This window comes from Solanum dulcamara, chromosome 11 (genome assembly GCF_947179165.1).
Source record: "Solanum dulcamara chromosome 11, daSolDulc1.2, whole genome shotgun sequence".
Classification (NCBI taxonomy): domain Eukaryota; kingdom Viridiplantae; phylum Streptophyta; class Magnoliopsida; order Solanales; family Solanaceae; genus Solanum; species Solanum dulcamara.
Window position 1 is genome coordinate 48,658,347 of NC_077247.1, and position 20,306 is coordinate 48,678,652.

General features: G+C 35.8%; 3 protein-coding genes across 8 annotated transcripts; 1 reads left to right on the forward strand and 2 right to left on the reverse strand.

Annotated features, from left to right (window-relative positions):
- The first annotated feature begins 238 nt into the window (after positions 1 to 238).
- On the forward strand, positions 239 to 6,783 carry LOC129874621 (uncharacterized). The gene is made up of 5 exons (XM_055949934.1): positions 239 to 383; positions 876 to 1,166; positions 1,299 to 1,421; positions 2,488 to 2,778; positions 6,255 to 6,783. Exons 2-5 carry the CDS (start codon positions 903 to 905, stop codon positions 6,459 to 6,461), a joined length of 885 nt encoding a protein of 294 aa, XP_055805909.1. The 5' UTR covers positions 239 to 383; positions 876 to 902; the 3' UTR covers positions 6,462 to 6,783.
- Positions 6,784 to 7,465: 682 nt separating this feature from the next.
- Positions 7,466 to 12,808, reverse strand: LOC129874619 (uncharacterized). Of its 2 annotated transcripts, XM_055949931.1 has the most exons (2): positions 10,869 to 12,807; positions 7,466 to 7,964 (listed from the first exon to the last, which is right to left on the reverse strand). In XM_055949931.1, exons 1-2 carry the CDS (start codon positions 12,629 to 12,631, stop codon positions 7,958 to 7,960), a joined length of 1,770 nt encoding a protein of 589 aa, XP_055805906.1. In that variant the 5' UTR covers positions 12,632 to 12,807; the 3' UTR covers positions 7,466 to 7,957. The 2 variants fall into 2 exon arrangements, with proteins under 2 accessions (XP_055805906.1, XP_055805907.1); XM_055949932.1 differs by lacking the exon at positions 7,466 to 7,964 and having other exon boundaries at positions 10,865 to 12,808.
- Positions 12,809 to 13,288: 480 nt separating this feature from the next.
- Positions 13,289 to 17,106, reverse strand: LOC129873794 (uncharacterized). 5 transcript variants are annotated; one of them, XM_055948979.1, is made up of 3 exons: positions 16,956 to 17,106; positions 13,871 to 14,839; positions 13,289 to 13,489 (listed from the first exon to the last, which is right to left on the reverse strand). In XM_055948979.1, exons 2-3 carry the CDS (start codon positions 14,792 to 14,794, stop codon positions 13,484 to 13,486), a joined length of 930 nt encoding a protein of 309 aa, XP_055804954.1. In that variant the 5' UTR covers positions 14,795 to 14,839; positions 16,956 to 17,106; the 3' UTR covers positions 13,289 to 13,483. The 5 variants fall into 5 exon arrangements, with proteins under 5 accessions (XP_055804954.1, XP_055804951.1, XP_055804953.1 ...); XM_055948976.1 differs by having other exon boundaries at positions 13,871 to 14,950; XM_055948978.1 differs by having other exon boundaries at positions 13,871 to 15,030.
- Positions 17,107 to 20,306: the final 3,200 nt, after the last annotated feature.

The following is a 20,306-nucleotide window of genomic DNA, read 5'->3' on the forward strand; positions in this document are numbered from 1 at the left end:
ATTTATTTGGTGTATAGATTAACCCATAATATAAATTAAAAATAAGTATCATAATATTGAAGAAATAAGAAAAACAAGTTTGATAACTAAATGTTAAAATAAATATTTAAAAAAGTCAATTAAAATAAAACATGGTGAATGCCTATTTGTTTAAGAAGTTTTTTATTTAATAAATACAATCAAAGTAAAAGGTAAAAACATCAATAGAAATACCGCGTGTTTGAGCGCGTATTTATACTCCAATCTTGAAATCAATACTATATAGTATATTTGATGGCAAGTGGTCTCACTAAGTTGAAATTAGAAAACAGATAATTAGTAGATTCACAATACTCCTTGGTCTTACGGCTTAATTTGTTGTCATTAATCTTGATTGATTCACTGTAAGTAGTGCAAAAATTTGCAGAAACACTCAAATTCTTTGATTATTATAACTAGTATCATGTTTGCTTGATTCCTTCTTTGTTTTGGTGCTTATTTAGTTTATGCGGATATTTATTTTTCTATCACTTCCTTGTTAAATTTCTGGTGCCCTAGAAGTCAAAAGGATATGGGTATGTTTTGTATTTATTCAATTTGCTATGTATTGGTTTGGGTTGTTCTTTGTTTTTCAAGAAAACATTTTATTTTTAATTTTGATTTTTGATAATATGTCCCTGGATATTTAAATTAAATTGGTGGATAGATATCACGATCAATTTTTCTCAAATTTGATATTATGCTAAAGATTTGTATGTTGATAAATTTGTTTGTGGTTCTCCTCCTAGAATGGCCTTGAACTAGCAATATTGAGAGTAGCTCTAGTTGAAAAATGCTCTAACAGTGCATGTTTCTAGCACCAGACACTATAAACATCTTTGGAATTTGATTTGCAGGAGGAGCTCTGTGTTCTTGCTTAAAATATGGATTTTGCTAGTATGGACCGTGCACAACTCACAATGGTGGGATCAGGATTTTCTGCTTTGCTTTCAATGCATTTCACGATACAGCTCTTGTCACAACACCTCTTCTTCTGGAAAAATCCAAAGGAGCAAAAGGCAATAATCATGATTATAATTATGGCTCCCCTTTATGCCATTGACTCATTTGTGGGTTTGTTAGATATTCGTGGAAGCAAAACAGTTTTCATGTTTCTAGACTCAGTTAAAGAATGCTACGAGGCTGTGGTAAGTTGCTATCATGTGATCGACATACCTCTGTTAATGATGCATATACTATCTGCTAGTATGCTTTATAGTTAATAAAAAAAGAAAAGTTTCCAGCTTGTTCTCTAGCATCTGATGTTGTTTTATTTGCAGGCAATTGCCAAATTTTTGGCTTTGATGTATAGTTATTTGAATATATCCATCAGCAAAAACATTGTGCCTGATGAAATCAAAGGAAGGGAAATTCATCATTCCTTTCCAATGACTCTATTTCAGGTGTGATTATACTTTGTTTTAGCTTTCCTCTTAATATGTGCCAGATGACAATGTATTCAATGTATTTATAAATGATATCCATTGTGCTCGTACCTGGCCACTATTGCACTTTCCTCCTTTTGTGTTTACTGTGTAATAATATCATTTTGAAGAATTTTAGGGGCAAGGGAAACTCCACCCCCTAGTATCCCTTTTTTGTTCTGAAGCATGGGGTTTCTAGTCATCTAAGATAGACGACCAAGTTATTTGAGTTATTAGCCTAATATAACCAATTAATAATTATGACTGCATATCCTCTAAGTTGCTCGGACTCTTCACTTTTGGTGCTGCACCCGTGTCGACACGACGTGGGTGTGGGATCCGTAACCGATCGGTCAACCGGTTTTGGGTACTTTGACCAAATTCGAGGGAGAAATTTTGGACTGATTCAATGAATTCAGTGGGCAAAACAAAAACTAAGGTGAAATTGAAGAAAACGGAATACCTTGTATATATAAATTCTATTGTCACTCCCTTTCCTTTTATCTCTTTCCAGGATTCTCCTCTTGATCAAGATTTCTCCTCAAGTTTTCCACATAATATCTCATAATTTTGGTTTTATAACTCTATTTTTAGTTATTTAAATTATTTTTAGCCGAATCCCCGCACCTTTATCCATACATGGATCCGTATCCCCAAATCTTAAAATTTAGATCATAGATGATCCGACCTCTAGATCTGCACCCATATCGGACACCCGCACCCGAGTCCAAGCAACTTAGCATATCCTAAAGAAATTATATTTATCAGATTCAGTTTAAGTGCTGATATGACTGTCTAAGCTATGAGTTTAAGTGCTTGTTCTTTCATATTTGGATGACTTCGAGGCTTGGCTTGCTAATGCTTATGTAAATTTTCTTATAATCTGGTTGATGTGAGAAATTAGGTTGAAGTTTGTCTTCCTAATTTTTTTAGTTGTTTAATTGAGCTTATGCCTTTCTTACTCTATTTCACTAGAATGATTGATAAATTAGTATTGGTATGGTGGATTTTCACATGCATCTAATGTTCTTTCTGCCAATTGCAGCCACGTACTGCTCGCTTAGATCACCGGACGCTGATACTTCTCAAGCATTGGACATGGCAGTTCGTCATCATCCGTCCAGCATGCTCTATCTTGATGATCACGTTACAGATTCTTGGGTTATATCCGAGTTGGCTCAGCTGGATGTTTACCATCATTCTCAATATTTCATTCTCAGTGGCCATGTACTCCTTGGTTGTTTTCTACCATGTATTTTCAAAGGAACTGCAGCCACACAAACCACTTTCAAAGTTCATCTGCATCAAAGGGATTGTTTTCTTCAGCTTTTGGCAGGTAGAGGCTCCAACTCATCTCCCCCCCCCCCCCCCACACACACACCAAACCCAGAAATAAAATTAATCCTTGCTCGTCTCTTGAAATTTTGGTCAAAGTAAGTGAGTGCAACCGTTTATTTTACATAAATGTATGTTTTGCCAACTCTCTTGATTCATTCAATTTGATCAAAAAGGATGAGAAAAAGGTGAAAGCAGAGGGAAAAAATTAAGGTCACTTGGTATTTGACTACTAAGGTTTTTCTTCTCCTATGCTTCATCAATTCTATTTTACTACTAACATTTCCTTTGCTCATACTTCATCAATTCATTGTTGTCTTCTTTTCTTCTTGAATCTGTAAAGCTTCCTCTTCTACAACTTCTTTTTCTATTTTTCTTTTTAGTTTACATTTTTTTTCTAAGTATGTGATAATGTGAGTCATTTGGTTCTGCTATGAAACGAGGGATTGTTGGCTCGTGGGTCAAATGATGCACTTTGCAAACTCCCTTGATTGATTGAATTTGAGCAGTAAAAAGGAGAAAAAGAGAAAACAGAGGGAAAAATAGGATCATTTGGTATTTATACTAAAATTATCTTTCGTCTATGCTTCATCAATTCATTTTCGTTGTCTCTTCTATTTCTATTTTTCTTCTTCTTTCTATTCCAAGTGTGTAAGTAATTTTCTTCTACTATGAAACTAGGGGTTCTTGGCTCATGGTGAAGCAATGCACTTTTGCAAACATGTGCACTTTCCAAACTCTCTTGATTTGTTGTTTTATCAAAAAGGATGAAAAAAAGAGAAAACAAAGGGGAAAATAGGATCATTTGATATTCGACTACTAAGATTATTCTCATCAATTTTTCATTATCGTTGTTGTCTTCTTTTCTTGAACTTGTAACACTTTCTCTTCTTTAACTTCGATTTCTATTCTTCTTAATTTACATTTTATTCCAAGTATGTGAGTCATTTACTTTTACTATGAAGCGATGAGTTGTTGGCTCGTGAGTGCAAAGATGCACTTTGCAGAAATGTGCGGTTTACGAACTCTCTTGATTTATTGAATTTGATTAAAAAGCATGAGAAAAAAGAGAAAATGGAGGGGTAGGGTCATTTGGTATTTGACTACTACGATTATTCTTCGCCCATGCTTCATCAATTCATTGTCGTTGTTGTCTTCTCTTCTTCTTGAGTGTGTAACACTTCCTTTTCTACAACATCTCTTTCTATTTTTATTTTTTAATTTACTTTTTTTTCTTCCCCCCCCCCCGGTCCCTAAAGTATGTGATTCATTTGCTTCTACTATGAAGTGGGGTTGTTGGTTCATGGGTGAAGCTATGCACTTTGCAGAATGTTCACTTTGGACTTGTCTTTCTGCCTTGTTACTACAGTAGCTGAAGCAATCGAAAATCGATTACTATAGATTCATTCCTTTTTTACGGTTAATCAACTAACCATTGAACATTAATTTGATTATCATAGTCATCTTTTTGTGGCATTATAGAATTTTGATGATATTTATTTTGGGTTAAGTTCTAAGGCCCTGTCAGGCTGTCAGCTATCGCTTTCTTTGCTTTTCACTTTTAAAAGCATTATTTGAAAGAAAGGATGAAAATATTTGTAATCTAAATGGGCAGCATAAGGATATAATAGCCCTACTCCCAAGGGCATGATTGACTGGTTGAGGTGTAAGAGTAACAGAGTTTGAATACCCAGTAGAGAGTGTAAAACTTATCTGCTTTCTCAGTTCGACCGGTACATGTGTTTATGCACTGTAGCAGACAGACTGCCCATTGGATTAATCAAGATGCGGGCAAGCTTATTGAGCTACACGTCATTAAAAAATATACACATGATCAGCAGCCCTCTAGGCCGCGATGATCTTCCAAGGGACATGATTAGGATATGCCTGGAAAGAGTTTTATTGATTTAATTGTCTCAAAATATGGTAGCTGTAGACAAAGATGCTTTCTCAGAGATGAGAAAAGTTCAAATAAGGAGAAGGTTATTTTCTTTGTTGTTTAATTTGTTAGGCTTGAGGAAACTTCAGTGTTTACTGCAATTCTAGATGGTATAAATGATATGGATTTGCCTACAGGAAGTTTATGCTAGATGTTTATGAACAACCAATACTTTTCAAACTTCTTTAGTTCTATTATTTTCATTGCATGTTTGTCGTGTGGGGTAGATTAGGGGACACACATTTGCTTTATTGGCTGATAACAACATTTCACAAGCCTTCTATTACTTATTCTGGTTACCTGTATTGAAATCATATGCAATAGAGCCAAACACATCAGGGACTTCTATTATCAGCTATGTATCGAAAGACTTGATTATTTTAGATTTAGCTTTACCTACGTGTAAGTTTCTGCTAATTTTGACCAACAAGCAATACTTATAGAGTTCCTCTGATGCTGTTTCCTCACTGCGTCTTTGTGGGAATGGGATGGGCAGAGGGCATAGATTTTGCTTATTAGCTGGGCTGGGAACACCTTCATTTGGTTTTGCCTCATACCAAACCTTCAACTGCTATCCTCTACATATGTGTGCAAACCTGTAATGGAACCAAAACACAGCAAGGGACACCGTATTATTTATGTACTTTTTGGTTTATCTGTAGCTTGTGAAAATGATTTCTTTATAGAGGACTCATTTTCATTATTTTGACAACAAGATATCAAAATTTTTGTTGCCCGGACTCTTCTAAAATGTCGTGTGTGTCGGATTCTCCAAAAGTAGTGTATTTTTGGAGAATCCGACATGGATGAGTCATCAACATTGAAGAGTCCACAACTTAGGTCAAAATAATTGAGACGTAGAAGCACACAGATGGGTTCTGCGCTTGGGCTGTCACATTTTATCTGTTCAAACAAGTGAAAATTAAAGGTTTTTAACATATCTGTCTCCAACCCCCTCTAAAAGGTTAAGTCATTAGGAGTAGATAACTGTTTCTCTTTTACCAGTCATCTCCTCTGAAGTTTGATTGCTGGGTGGATACCCGTTGTGTGAGTTTGAGGCATGGAATCACTGTAATGAACTGATTTTAGGATAATATAAATGAATCCTGTTAGTTGCCGCAGGGCAACATGATGTAAAGGTTAAGCTCACGTCACAAGTTCAAACCTTGCCGCAAACAAACAACTAGGTATTTAAGTGGGGAAGGGTAGAGGGCAGATCCATGATCCACTGAGTTTCAGGTTATGAGCCACTGACTCTCGAGATTTCTAGGTTATCAAAAACAAAGTGTCTTGCTAGCCAGCAAGTCATCAAACAATGGATACAAAAACACCACCATTAACAAATTGAATTCTGTTAACATTCTCTTGACTTGCATGCCATTACTATTGAATTTCTTTCAACTTCTCAAAAAGGAGGTATTGGTTTCTTCGTTGTGTTGTTTCTGTAAGGAAGCCTCTCTCCGTTCGATGCTTTGCTTGACTGAAATATGATTTTACCACCATTGATGCAATAAACTATTCATCTCTGACTTTTGCAGGGGTTGCTGGTCAAAATTCTAGTCTCGTCGGGAGTTATCAAATCTCACCATTTTTGGTTGGATGTGGAACACCTTCAGGAAGCCATTCAGAATGTTTTAATTTGTGTGGAGATGGTTTTCTTTTCAGTTATGCAGCAATATGCATACCACGTGGCTCCTTACAGCGGCGATGTCGATGCAAGATTGAAACTGAAAAAGGATGACTAAGTAGTTGCACAGAACTTTGGTGTGAATAGACACTTTTCCTCTGTGATCTTGCATTTGCCACCAGTAACAGTGGGGTAATGAAAGTTTTTGTTGTTATGTAACCTGTTGATACGGATCAGAGATGTGTTAAGATAACTAATTTTCGTGTGTCAGTTAAGGGAAGAAGATAAAAATTTCTTTCATTCTCTGACAAACATTTTTTACTCTTTTGTGGTTGGACTTCTTGTAGCTGCATCAGTAATTTTTCTTCATGAGAGGCTAGTGTCACTGCCGACACCTGCAAAAAAGCTTCTTGTTACGTTCTAAGTATGCATTTTCTAAATTTTCTTGAAAATATCATGACTATGAGAATGCTGATCTAGCAGTGATTTCTATCCTAGCCACAATGAATGAATCTCAATACTTTTGACACTTGTCAAGTTTAAATATTTGATACTTCTCTATGGTGAACAAGCTAGGGTCAAGGTCATGCCTTTTCTATCATGGCACACCGCTGTGAAGTTCCAGGAAAAGGCACGACCTTGAGCCTCACATGTTAAAGAATGAATCTCAATATTTGATACTTCTTTCCTGTCAAGTTTAAGATTTGTTCATGGGTTAAAATAAATTCAGGACCATCCATTATCAAGGTCATTGAATGTCATTTCCTGCTTTAAAATTAACCATATCTTGCTCCTTCTGTAAAATGGGTTGGCCCATTGCTAATTTAAAAATCTCGAGGGTGCTTAGCACAGAGATTATTTTTTGAACCTAGATGTCTAATGAGGAGCCCGCATGCATAGACTTAGTGGCGGATGTAGAAATGAGTTGTGGGTCATCAAACGAATAACTTTGGCTCATATGAAGTTGAGCAGTTATCATTAACCAAAGAAATGAGAAAGGAGATCCCAGTTACGAGTTCAAGAAATTGCAGTTAAAAGCTCCCAGGCGTAATTTCAATTGTAGAACAAAAAAGAAAAGAAAATGCACAGCTAAAGCACGTTGCAAAATCTGAGAGTATAAGGACCAGGTCAAAGAAAAAATAAGTGAAATATAGAACACTTGAGTGTCTGTTTACCGTTTCACCGAAAAAAGGTGAAAGAAGAACTGCAACTATATATCCTCGAAAACAATCCATATTGGAAGGCCAGGGCAGAAAAAGAGGTTAAAGTAAAGAAAACAATATACAACATAAAGGAAAATGAAAGAACTGATCTTCCAACCAACTTGTCTTATGGAAAATCATAACCTGACTGAAAGTTATATGTCCTCTGTTAGTAACTACTGGTACAACCTCACAACCTCAACCAACGAAAACCATCTGACAAGAAAACCTGTTTTACAGAGGTAAAGACTAGCATTGACCAACAAATGCATTCATAGCTTGGTCCCTCTAGCCAACATGTCCCAGACGAGTTGACCACCCACTGCATATAAGAGTCTTGATTCCTCTAGCCAACCGATATTGAAAAAGTTGCCCTCACAATAATTGCAGAGACAGAATGGCTGCTCAAAAACTAGTCCCTGCAAACACCACAGATGAGGTTAGAATGTCTGTTAAACACCAGTAATAAGAAAGGTGAATCTTCCTCAAAATATAAGCAAACATGTACAAACAAGAGGCAACACAATTAAGAGAAGCGAACGGAAAATACGGTTATCCTCCAGAACAAGAGAACGATAGATCTAATTGATATTCTGGATGAGAGATCCATCCACTGATTCCGGACTCCCTCCCCCCAAATAGACTTTTTTTTTTTAATTCAGCAAATAGACATCATTCATCCCAATAACAGATACATATTAATGACAGAAAACAGGAGGGGAGTGGAAGTGCTTTAACCCTCTCTTGTTTATAGTAAGTTGCAATGTACCATCTCTCAAGGGATTGACAAGAGGATACATTTAAGGAAACTGACAGTCTCAAAAACATTTGAGCTGCATTACCTCCCAAGGAATTGGCAAAAGGAGACACACAGAAACTGACAGACGATCTCACAAACAAACTTAAGAAGGGAGCTTTCACTTCAAATTGCTGTGGAAGTTGAAAAAAATCTGTGATAAGTAGGTGGAGATGCTTCCTTGAAATTTGGTTCTTTTTGTTTTTCAGAAGTCATGAATTTACCACTGATTCTTTGAAGGTATCACGCCTTTTTTGGCTTAAGTTGCAGTTGTGATTTGAGGTCTTGAAAATCCTAATTCTAAGTCTGTTATGTTTTAATTACAATGGCAGAGCAATCAAGCGATGAGGCAGATTGTCACTTCCTGGACGTTGTGCTACTAGTTTCTTCCCCTACCATCCCCTCCATTCCCCTTCCATCACAGCGAGCTTTGGAAAAAAAAGAAGAAAAAATCCATAAACTTCATTTTTTCCAGTCAGTGAAAAAATTCACAGAATTCATCTTTTCCTTTTTCCTTTCTATCCTCAACACATTCACATCTCTGCTCTTAATTCAAGAACAAGCTCATCAAGTCACAAAACAAAGTGCAAATGCTGTCAAAAAATGCAGAAAAGCACCAAGATTGCTCAGGGCCTCAAGAGCACATCTTTGTGAAGATAGACGTAAATGAAGAGAGCAAATAAAAAATACTACATACAACGTGAAAAAACTAATTAACAAATAAAATATATATGTAATGCAAGAAACGTAAAAAAAATGTGTAATGGGAAGAAGAATCACTTTGGAGGCAGATAATTAAGGTAAACATGGAGAGCTAAATCACTGGCACACCAAGGTTCCTTGCACTTCATCGCAACAAACACACAAGCAAGTTGTGGGAAGTCTTCAGTAAACAAACTCATTTTATGGTTGAGAATAATGAATTTATAAAATTTTGGAACGATAAATGGCTGGGAAACAGCATTTTGCAGAAAGATTTTCCAGGACTCTACCAATTAACCGAACATCCCCAAGCGTCAATCATAAACTGTTGGCAAGGAAACTCTTGGAGATTAGCATTTAGAAGGAACATCCTAGACCAGGAGGTAAATGAGCTAAGTTCCTTATTGGACAGTTAACATGGATTCTCCATTTTTTTTCTGAAGACATAATGGCATGGAGTCGCCGTAAAAATGGTATTTATTCTGTCAAAACATGCTATACTAAATCTTTGCAGCAGTAATAGTATCGCTGAAGTGTGGTCTTTTGGAAACAGTCTGGAAGGTGAAAAAATCCACCAAACATAGACTGTTTCAGCTAGTTAGCTTTTATAGAAGCCTGTCTAACCCAAGAAAACTTCACCAAAAGAGGATTGTGCTCTGCAGCAGGTGTTATGTCATACCCAAGAATCTGAAAACATCAACCACCTTCTACTTCACTATCAAATTGCCAAAGACATCTGGAGTATGTTTTTGAATCTTTTTGGGGTTAGTTGAGTAATGCCCTACACTGTTGAGGAAGCCTGTTTTAGCTGGGGATCTGGAGATATAGTTCCACCCTGCATCTTTTGGTGTATTTGGAAGGAGAGAAATTTTAGATGCTTTGAGTGAGTCACTACACTCCCATATACGTGCTAAAGGCTAGATGTCTAAAGAGTCTTTTTTGTTGTTGTTTACTTGAAAATGTAAATAGTATTTGATCATTTCATGGATTTTGTTAGCTCCTTGAATTACACCTAGTGATTGCAGGAGCTATTTTTTTGCTAAGCTGCTGCAACTTTTAGCATCTATCGCATGCAATTTAATGAAGGTTCTCTCATTTTACTTGACCATAATATTATAAAAAAAAACACAACGCAACTATAAATGCAAACTACTATATGGACAACAGAACCAAAAAGAATTGACATAAAGTTTATGAAGCACAGACCTCGATAATCAATTTTAAATATTAAATTTCTAAAAATGCAAAGATGCAGTTTCAAGATTTTAAAATCAGAATTATCTTATACTAAAATTTCTAATCTATTGTTCTTAAATCACAAACCTATCCATCCATAACATTTTCTATATGTAATAGTTTACTTTAAAGTTCTATTTATTGTTCAGTGCCATGCACTCTCTTCCACATGGATTCCATTGACATTGAGGCGCCTTGCCTAAAGACTGCCAAAAGCGATGTGAAGTGCACCTAGTTTCAAAGATTAAGCACCTTTAACAACATTGCACATCGTCATTTTAATATGGTCACTTGGCAATTTGAGATGGCTTCATTTATGAGGGTGATGAGAGTACTTTATCCATGGATCAAGGTAGGAGTGACAGAGTCAGTGACAATCCTAATCAAAAAACAAGTTTCATATCGCACTAAAGCTAATCAAATCCTAGGATTAAATCCTAAATATGGTATCAGATATGTGGATATATAAGGAGAGCATTTTTCACCATCCATGTCATAAATACTTTTACAACTAAAATTCTACGACTGGACACAATAAAAGATCAACCTACATAAACATAATTATAAAAGCAAGGATCAGAAAACTTACCAGTACTTGATCAAACCATCCCAACCACAAGTAGCAACTTTACTTTGTTCCAGAGGATGCCACTCTACACCAATACAGACCCCTTCATGACACTTGAGAGTTCTGAAGACCTTACACGACTTCCAATCCCAAAACCAGCATCTGCCTTCACCATCTCCTGACAAGACAAACCGTCCATCAGGTGAGAAATTGACCTGGCAGGCATAACCAGCGACGATGTGTCCAGCAAATCTTTTCTTTTTATTCAGCTGAAATCTCTCTCGCGTGCTATAAATAAGAATCTGGTTATCCAAACTTTGTGCTGCAATCCAATTCCCATTTGGATGGGGAGAAATAGATGGCATGGAATGCATATGGGGTTCACTTATATACTTAATAACAACTGGAATACCATATTCCCAAACACGTAATGATTTATCATCACTAGAGGTCACAAACCTCCTATTATTATCCACAAAGGTAATTGTATTAACTGCCCCCAGATGTTGATCGTATTCTTGTGTGATCTGTCCACTATTTATATCCCACTGCACAATCTTCTTATCACTCATACCAGCCAAAAGTACATTCTGCTTATCCTCATCAGGATTAAGCCTCACCACATAGGGTATCTTACCCGTTGTGAATGTCTGAATTACTTGTCCTGTTTCTGTATCCCAATACTTGATGTACTTATCATACCCAGCTGTTAAAAACTTTGACCCGTCATTGCTAAACCAAATATCCCTAACTGCCTTCGAATGCCCCATGTAAGTCCTCATACATTTACCGGAATTGTAAACATCCCAAATCTTCACCTTTGTATCCATGCCAGCTGACAAAATCAAATGACCATGCTTAGGGAAAAACCTAATAGCTGAAACCCCTTTCGTGTGTCCACTCCAAGTATGAACCAATCTCTTTGGTATATAACAATGATCATTAGCAGCCTTTGCATCCTTCGGTGGAGCAATCCAAGACCTGCCCTGATAATCCTTTTCCTCTTTACCATGAAATGTGCTCTTTTCAACCATCGGCTCTGCCTTATCTCTATCACCACCTCTTTCTTCACCCTTCTTCTTAGCATACTCTTCAGCATACTTTTTCTGCTCCTCAGATAATTCCACTTGCAACCCTTCTTTCTTGCCAGCCCATGGACTCTTCCTGTTCCTCATCAACCACATGTCTGTGGACGGATTTTCAACTTCCGTCATATCCACGTCCTGCTCATCACCGTCCTCCTCCTCCATTTTTTCCTTCTTTTTCTCTAATTTCCTCTTCTTCTGTTCATGCTGTGGTATGTTATACACAGAAATTGCATCACATTCCTTCATTTTATCCAAATCACCGATGTAGCTATTTTCAGAGGGATCAAAAGCGTACCCATACTTCTGAAAAGTATTGTACTGCTCGTCGAATACAAAGGGTTCAATGGACGCGTCCTCGACGAACCCTAGCTTGTGATTTCTGAGTCCTTGAGCTAACCCGTCCTTTGCGTACGGGTGAGCTGGGCCGTAAATTGGTGCCCATAGTTGTTCGTACGTTGGGTTGAATCCAACGAGGTGCTGGGTCGGGTCAAGGGGTTTGGATTGAGCTCTGGCAGCGCCGCCGGCAACTGTTAGGGCTAGCATGGTGTCGTCGACATTGGGGGCGGCGGATTTAGATGGAAGCATGCGGATTGGGGACGAATCCGGCGAAGGATTTTGGTCGGAAGATTGGGAATTAGGGTTTTGTGGCGGCGATTCAGCGATTTCATCGTCGGCGTAGGATTGTAAGAGATCCATATTGGGAATTTGCAAATATTGTGAAAATCAGCGATATGTTTATACTTACTTGAGTAAAAACCAAAGCTTTGTAGCTACCAGTGTTTTTTGCCCCCAAAATCTAGACGATGATGATGATGGAATTCTCCCTTATAAAATGCATAGGGCTTTTTCTTATATTGATTGTAAATTTTTAAAATTTCCAAAAAATATACTCTATTAAAATCTCCTTTATAACTAATTATTTATTTTGTAAGTGAAAATAAAGACTTAAAATGTGAATTACTTTAATTTACTTGCTATATAGAAGCAGCTAGAAACTGGCAATCGTCCATATGTCTGCTTCTAACTGAGGATATTGCAAAAGATTCAACACTCTGTATTTCAATTTTAATACCACTATATGCACCATTCCATATAATAAAGTAATTTTGGTTAGTGTTATGAACAAACTTACAATAATAAAAATAATAATTTCACCTTAATTCTAAACAAGTTAGAGATGATTGTATGAATTCTCAGCGTAACTAAATCTAGACCAACATTATGAACAAAATTACTATGCTAAAAAGAAATCCCAATTTGAGGCAAGAGCTTGATATTTTGAACATAAAAGAGAGAATATTTGCGCAAGTGTCAAATTGGGAAAAAAGATAATGTTCACCTACACACTAATAATGACATAAATTGATCATCTTTATTTGCCAGATTAACATTGTTTCTTTCCTTATTAGTAGCAGATACACATTCACAATGATTTATACAGCCAAAAACTTTGATACAATAGTTGAACATAAAAGAGATAATATTTGCGCAAGTGTCAAATTATGAAAAGGGCTGCCCTGCTTATTGACATGATTTTCAGTTCCCACTTCATGCCTGTTACAGAAGATCGAGGACATATGGTTAGAAAAAATGTACTATGAACCAATGAAACATTCGGAATGAATTATAATTGAGTCATAATACATAGGAACTTATTGAAGTATAACCATCACAAATCAAAAGTGAAGCATTTCTTCTTAGAAACCAATGGTGTCATGTTATGTCACATCATTTTAAGACCGATACTATACGGACCGCCTTGCACACACTTCGACTAATTACACAGGGTACCTGCTGCCACCCACCAACAAAGGTACCCCAGTAGCACTGTCCACCAAGGCAAAATCATCTGGAGTGACATGAGACCGATACCTAGAAAGGGAATGCAGGGGATGTAGCAGTGTCAAGTGCATGTCACAGACAAGTTATTTTTACCTCTTGGTGTAGCTTTGAACCTTCATAAGAAAAGAGCCGACAAGCATTTGCAAAGCTTATCTCAGCAAGTTCTTCTTTTGTCAGCTCAAGTAATGATGCAACATAGGAGAGTACATGGTGAAGGTTTGCAGGATGGTTATGGATTTCTGCTTGGTGTTCATTGCCTTTGTCCTCCTTGTGTAATTTCTCAGACGGATTTCCATCATTAATTCCTCCACTTGATGTTCCATCAGCTGATGAAGTTTCCTTCTCGATCAAATACAGAGAATCTGGATTGCTCAATTTCGGCAAAGCATCTGGTGCATCTGTCTCCAACAAGATCCTGTCCTTAGGAATTGACTTTAACATTTTCTTCGCCTTGCTTTCCTTCATGGACATAAGGAACCCAGAAAAGGAGAAGTACGCACCAAGCTTAGCAAATTCAGGAACCATTTCGGCAGAGCCAAGGTAAGAGTGCAGGATGAAACCAGCAGGAACTGGCCCTGCAGATTTTAATAATTCAAGAAGATCTCCGAAAGCACGAACACAGTGTATGGATGCTGGTCTTTCCAACTCTTTGGCAAGTTGAAGCTGCTGCCGACAGACATCCACCTGATCAGCGAAATCGATCTTCCTTCCGAATGAACCTTTATCTAAACCAATCTCTCCAACTGCAGCAGCAGGAGTAGACTCCAAAAATACTCTCAAGGTTTTCAGCCAATTAGGAGTCCTCTCAGTTATAAACCAGGGATGGAGCCCAAAGTTTGGAACAATACAAGGGTAGCGTTCACTCATTTCCTTGACCAAATGCCAATCTTTCTCTGACACACCATTGACAGCAAAATGGACAACTCCTGTTTCAGTTGTGGTCTTAATGACTTTTGGGAACATATTAATGATCCTTGGATCTTGGAGGTGACAATGAGAATCAAAGAGTTTTATCATGGGTCTTAAAACTACCAGTCTCTTCTCTTATCTTCTCTTGATACACTGCAAGTTGGTATTATACTGCTTATTCCTTGAACGAACCCCCAATGACAGCTCATACGCTGGAGAAAGATAATGGTAACCGGAAGATACCAGTGCAGCACTATCTTGCAACTGTATGATAGATTAAGGTGTAGCTAGCTTGTGTATGTATGACAAACAAATGACTAAAGGGAATGTGCACAAATCAAAAGCTGAAAATAAAATGAAGTGCCAGTGGGCACTCAGAAGTCCAACAATTTCATAATACAACTCAAAAATCCAAATCCGTAAACCTATAAGAACACCACATTCAAGTTGATCTTCCCTATTAAACCTGACCACATGCGAACAGCAAAATGAGAGTAAGGTTTAGAGTTGAAGAAAAGTGACTTTCAAACTGGGGATAAGTATTTCTTGGGAATTTCTAACGTCCTCCAAAGACCACTCTCTTGGCTATTAGAGTCTTGATAACAACCTAAAGTTGAACTAAAACAAATATGATTATGCCAGAAATGAGAGTTTATACACAAGGCTACATTCAACGTATATCACTACAACCATCTTTTTTATTCTTGAACCTCAAATAAAGAGTGTAGTGTCACGGACTTAGACTTCCACTAAGACTTCCGTGCGGCACTTGACAACTTACTCACGAATCTTTCACGATCTTGTAAGCTCAAGTAAGCCTTTAAGACTAGATCGCTAAGGGAATGCTAGATTGTAAGAAAGACAAGAGAGCTTTTATGAAGAAGGCTTTTGTATTACTTGGAAGAATACTTGTTTGCTTGATGGTTAGGAATGCTAGATTGTAAGAAAGACAAGAGAGCTTTTATGAAGAAGGCTTTTGTATTACTTGGAAGAATACTTGTTTGCTTGATGGTTTGCTACAAATGAATGCCCCCTCTATTTATACTACTCCTAAGGGGCTTAAGTGTAAATAAAAATTGCTATACAAGTCCCTCCATATTTACAAAGAAGTCCCTCTCTAGAATTCTCTACACACTCTAGAGAATTCTAAGTCTTTCAAGACTTCTCTACAAGCTTCTATAAGGATCTAGAGTCTTCCACTAACATCTCCAAGACTCTAGATTCTTCTACCTTCCTCAAGATCAAGTGGCGGGTCATAACAGTAGACTATAAAACCAGACACCGCAGTATGGTGAACCTACTGTCCAACAACTCAGGCGCTCAGACTGTTAGACATGGGGTATCAGCTTGAAGTAAATTATCTGAATGTTACCACTAGATGGGCCGAATCAAAATGAAAAACATGATGAGAAACTATTTCATTTTCCAATTCTGGTCGTAAATTCGTTATCGATAAGTTGGGTTTGATTCTGAAACGACTCTTCCTCTTTCTTTTAACCGAAGTAGCCATTCTTCCTATTTCTAATTCCAGATAAAGCAAAAGTATTTCTTATTGATCTAAACACCATAAATAAGAAAACAAACGAATGAAAACAAGCAGAGAGAAGTAAGTAAGTTACAAACTGGATAGATAAACAGATGATAAAAGTAGGAAAACAAAATAAAGAGGACCAACAGCCAAAACCTATATACATATAAGCAATTTTCGCTAAGAGTTTACACAAACACAATAAAAATGTCACGAAAATGCAGCTCCTAACACATTTTTGGTTTATTTTTATTTTATTTATGTTAGTAACACACACAATTGTGGCAGAAGAGTTTCATGGAGATCTAAGGATTACTAAACAGACAACAAGAGTCATACATTCACTCTATGTCGAGTGTAGAAACAACATCTCTACCCTACAAAGCTAAGGTCTACATACACCCTAACGTCTCCAGACCCCACTTGTGGTCACTGAGTATGTTATTGTACTCTTGTTCTTGAAAACTACATCAAGCAAATCAGCTACAGTATTAATTTCCCTCTTATTTAGGGTAAAAAAGAACTTAGTGGAAGGTAAAGATGTGTTTACAACTTTTCAAACACCAAAGGCATAATAAATTCAGTTTTTGCAAGAAGATACACAACAAATCTGTTACATATGTTCCGAGCGAGAAAGATTGAATTTTTAAAATCCCCTATTAACTCCAATTACAAGAAACTTGAAGCTTCTTTAAGCAATATTAGCCTCAATAAATTTTCTTGAAATGAATAATTAAATACCTCGAATATGAGCTCTGAAATTTGACAAAACAGAAGCTTCTCAATCCCCTGCTGTGCTTCAAATCAAAATTCCCAGCGACTGCTCGAACCGTCCAATTCCTATTGGTTTTTTTTTTTTTGTTAACCATGGTTAGATATTAGGGATATTTTTCTTTGCAAGCTCGTTTACCTGATAAAATTGTTTTTGAAATATCACAATCACATTCACCTTCCAAAATTTGATATTTTTTGTAATGAAATATGTTTTAAATAATTTTTCGAGTAAATTTTTAAAGCGCTCAACTAACGATTTTTATTTTAAAAAGTCACTCAATTTTGTTTTGTAACATAAAAGTCAATCAAGTAATGATAATTATCTCAAAAAATGTAACGACCCCTTCCGATCATTATGGGAGAACCAATAGAAGAATATTTTATGTAAGTTAGAAATTCTAATGTATAATTCTTAATTTATTTTTATTATTTAATTTAAAATAAGTATTTTAAAACATCTTTTTGCTTTGTTCAAATATTACAAAAATTATTTTCAAATTATTTTAACTTTAAAATATTTAAAATAAGTTAATCCAAATAGATTCCAGAAACATAGCTAGAGTTAAATCCAAGTTCAAATCTTTTCATTGGCCTTCGCATTCATCAGCCAAAACTTAAGACAAATCGAGTGTTGTGGTGACACATAATAAAATTAGCATATGAATCATAATTCATCTTGTTCGTTTTAGTTTGAGTTCATTATTAGTGTTGGAAAAAATATACAATAATGATATTGGATAAGAGTTAGAAAATAGAAAATACCGTATCTTGGTAAGTCACTGCTTTGAAGTCAATTTCAACTTGACTCCGATGCAAATCGTTAAGGTCGATCACTCCCAAAAGTTTCATAACACTTTCAAACACATACACTCATGGCTGGAAATTTGAAGTTGCACAAATATAATTATCCAGAAATTTACAATAAGAATGATGACAATTTGAGATAATAAAAGAATTGGTGAAAGAGGGAGTAAATGAAAGAGAGGCTTTTGTTTCTCTCATGTATATTTAGCTCACAAATTAAATGATACTCCTTAAATAGACATAACACTTACGTTTTCATCAATCAGAAGAATATAAGAAGTTAAAGTAAAATTAATGAAATAAAACATTACTCTTGCTTTAGTGACAAAGTTAGCATAATGCAAAGTAACTTCAATTCTTCTAAATAATTCATATCTTTTCTTACGAAGTTAAGAAACTGTCACTTGAATAAATGTGAACCATTTATGAAGAAGTAGCTCTCCTATTTCACATATACTTACGACTTTGAAATGTTACGGAGAGTTATAAGTTGTTATTTATCTTTTGCATTAAATAAAAATAAATAATATCCACAATTAACTCATCTATTTATTAGATCAGTCCGTTATAAAGTTGGACTAATATCTAGCCCAAATTGCTTCTTGAAATATCAAGAAAATTTCAATTTTTTAATTTCTTTTTGATATTTTCTATATAATTATAATTAAAAAAAATAATTTTCTTAGGTACTAACAATTATAAAAGAACCAAATAAAGCATTTAAAACTTAATAATAATTGAGTGGATTGGATTTGACCTGTTTTTTAAAAAAACTTATTTCAGTCCAAGTAATTTTCGTGCAAGTCAATGATCCGTCCATTTATTGACTCAAATTCAGTCTAACCGATCCGACACATATATAATTATGGCATAACGTGAATTTATTATTATTATTATTATTATTGTTGTTGTTGTTCTTCTTCTTCTTCTTCTTCCTCTTCCTCTTCCTCTTCCTCTTCTTCTTCTTCCTCTTCTTCTTCTTCCTCTTCTTCCTCCTCTTCTTCTTCTTCCTCTTCCTCTCCTTCCTCCTCTCCTTCCTCCTCTCCTTCCTCTTCTTCCTCCTCTTCTTCCTCTTCCTCTTCCTCTTCCTCTTCCTCTTCCTCTTCCTCTTCCTCTTCCTCTTCTTCCTCTTCCTCTTCTTCTTCTTCTTCTTCTTACTCTTCTTCTTCTTCTTACTCTTCCTCTTCCTCTTCTTCTTCTTCTTCCTCCTCCAAACGTTTCATTCTTTTAATTATTCCAATTCACTATGACTCGCAAGAACATACTCCCTCGCGTCTTGAGTTCGAGTATTGCGTATGGATAAAATTTTGTTGGGAGCGTCAATCTTAAATGGGTCCTGCAATGCGCGATTCGAATTTAGTTGAGATTTCAATGCAGACTCCGAATATCGGGTGGGAAACCAAAAAAAAAATACTCACTCTGTCCTGATTTACTTGTCAAATGTTTTCTAATTTGATTTTTATTTTTACTTGTCATTTTTTACAGTTCAAGGAAGCACATTTTTTTTTCCTATTATACCCTCATCAATTTATTAACATTAAGTTAATGTCTTTGAAAAATGTAATGAGTAGATATATTTGGGACCCTATCAATTAATAGGGGTAAAATGATAAATTCATTATATCAATCATTATTTTTTTAATAGATGTGCCAAGTCATAATTTAACAAATAAATTATAAAGAGGGAGTACAATTTAAATTACAACATAAAATATTAAAATTTGAATCGCAATACAATTTTTTTGTCGAAAGATAATAGTATATTACTTTTAAGTTTCACCTCTAAATTATGAGATTTAGAATAGTCTCTCCACTTAGATCATTCACGTTGTGAGGACAATTAACATACACATAAAATAATATGACGAACAATATTAGTTGTTCACTTCTCTTTTTATGTGCTCTTTACGTAGATTTTGCAAAGCATACTTACTTAACTTTCAAAAAGAAGAAAAATAATAACTTTTGGTCTATGTAATAATTTGCTTTCCTACTACAACTTTGGAAAGTAACTAAAACCTAATGCACTATAATTAAAAGACTAAGCTAGCCCTCAAGTATTGAAATCATTCATAATTCTCCCAACTTTCTTCATCATGTCTTCACAAAAGCTCATAACTCTCAAGATTAACGATGGGGAGGAATTCAAACTCGATGAGGCCATAGCTATGAGGTCACAAGTCATCAAGCACATAGTACAATTCCCCTGTCTCATGTCGATAGCAAAACAATGACCAAAGTGATCAAAACACTCAGAGGAAGGTGTTTCAGTAGACCAGTTAAAGAAATTTGACAAAGATTTCTTAAAGATGCACCACTCGGTTATATAATCATTACCATTTATACTACGATCAATACCATAAGTTATAGCTATTCTACAAGTATTATAATTAAATATACAATGAAGATAATGAAAATGTTGGCCTTGATAATCAAAAATGACCTTTTTAATAGTGTTTCTTGAAAAATCATTAAACGAAGGATTATACGCTAATCTAATACAATGAATAAGAC

What these genes read in the sequence shown, in the direction of transcription:
- LOC129873794 (XM_055948979.1), bottom strand. Translation starts at nt 14,794, where the DNA reads ATGATAAAACTCTTTGATTCTCATTGTCACCTCCAAGATCCAAGGATC.
- LOC129874619 (XM_055949931.1), bottom strand. Translation starts at nt 12,631, where the DNA reads ATGGATCTCTTACAATCCTACGCCGACGATGAAATCGCTGAATCGCCG.
- LOC129874621 (XM_055949934.1), top strand. Translation starts at nt 903, where the DNA reads ATGGATTTTGCTAGTATGGACCGTGCACAACTCACAATGGTGGGATCA. An exon ending in AAGAATGCTACGAGGCTGTG is followed by an intron (nt 1,167 to 1,298) that starts GTAAGTTGCTAT and finishes TTTTATTTGCAG; the next exon opens with GCAATTGCCAAATTTTTGGC. An exon ending in TTTTCTTCAGCTTTTGGCAG is followed by an intron (nt 2,779 to 6,254) that starts GTAGAGGCTCCA and finishes TGACTTTTGCAG; the next exon opens with GGGTTGCTGGTCAAAATTCT.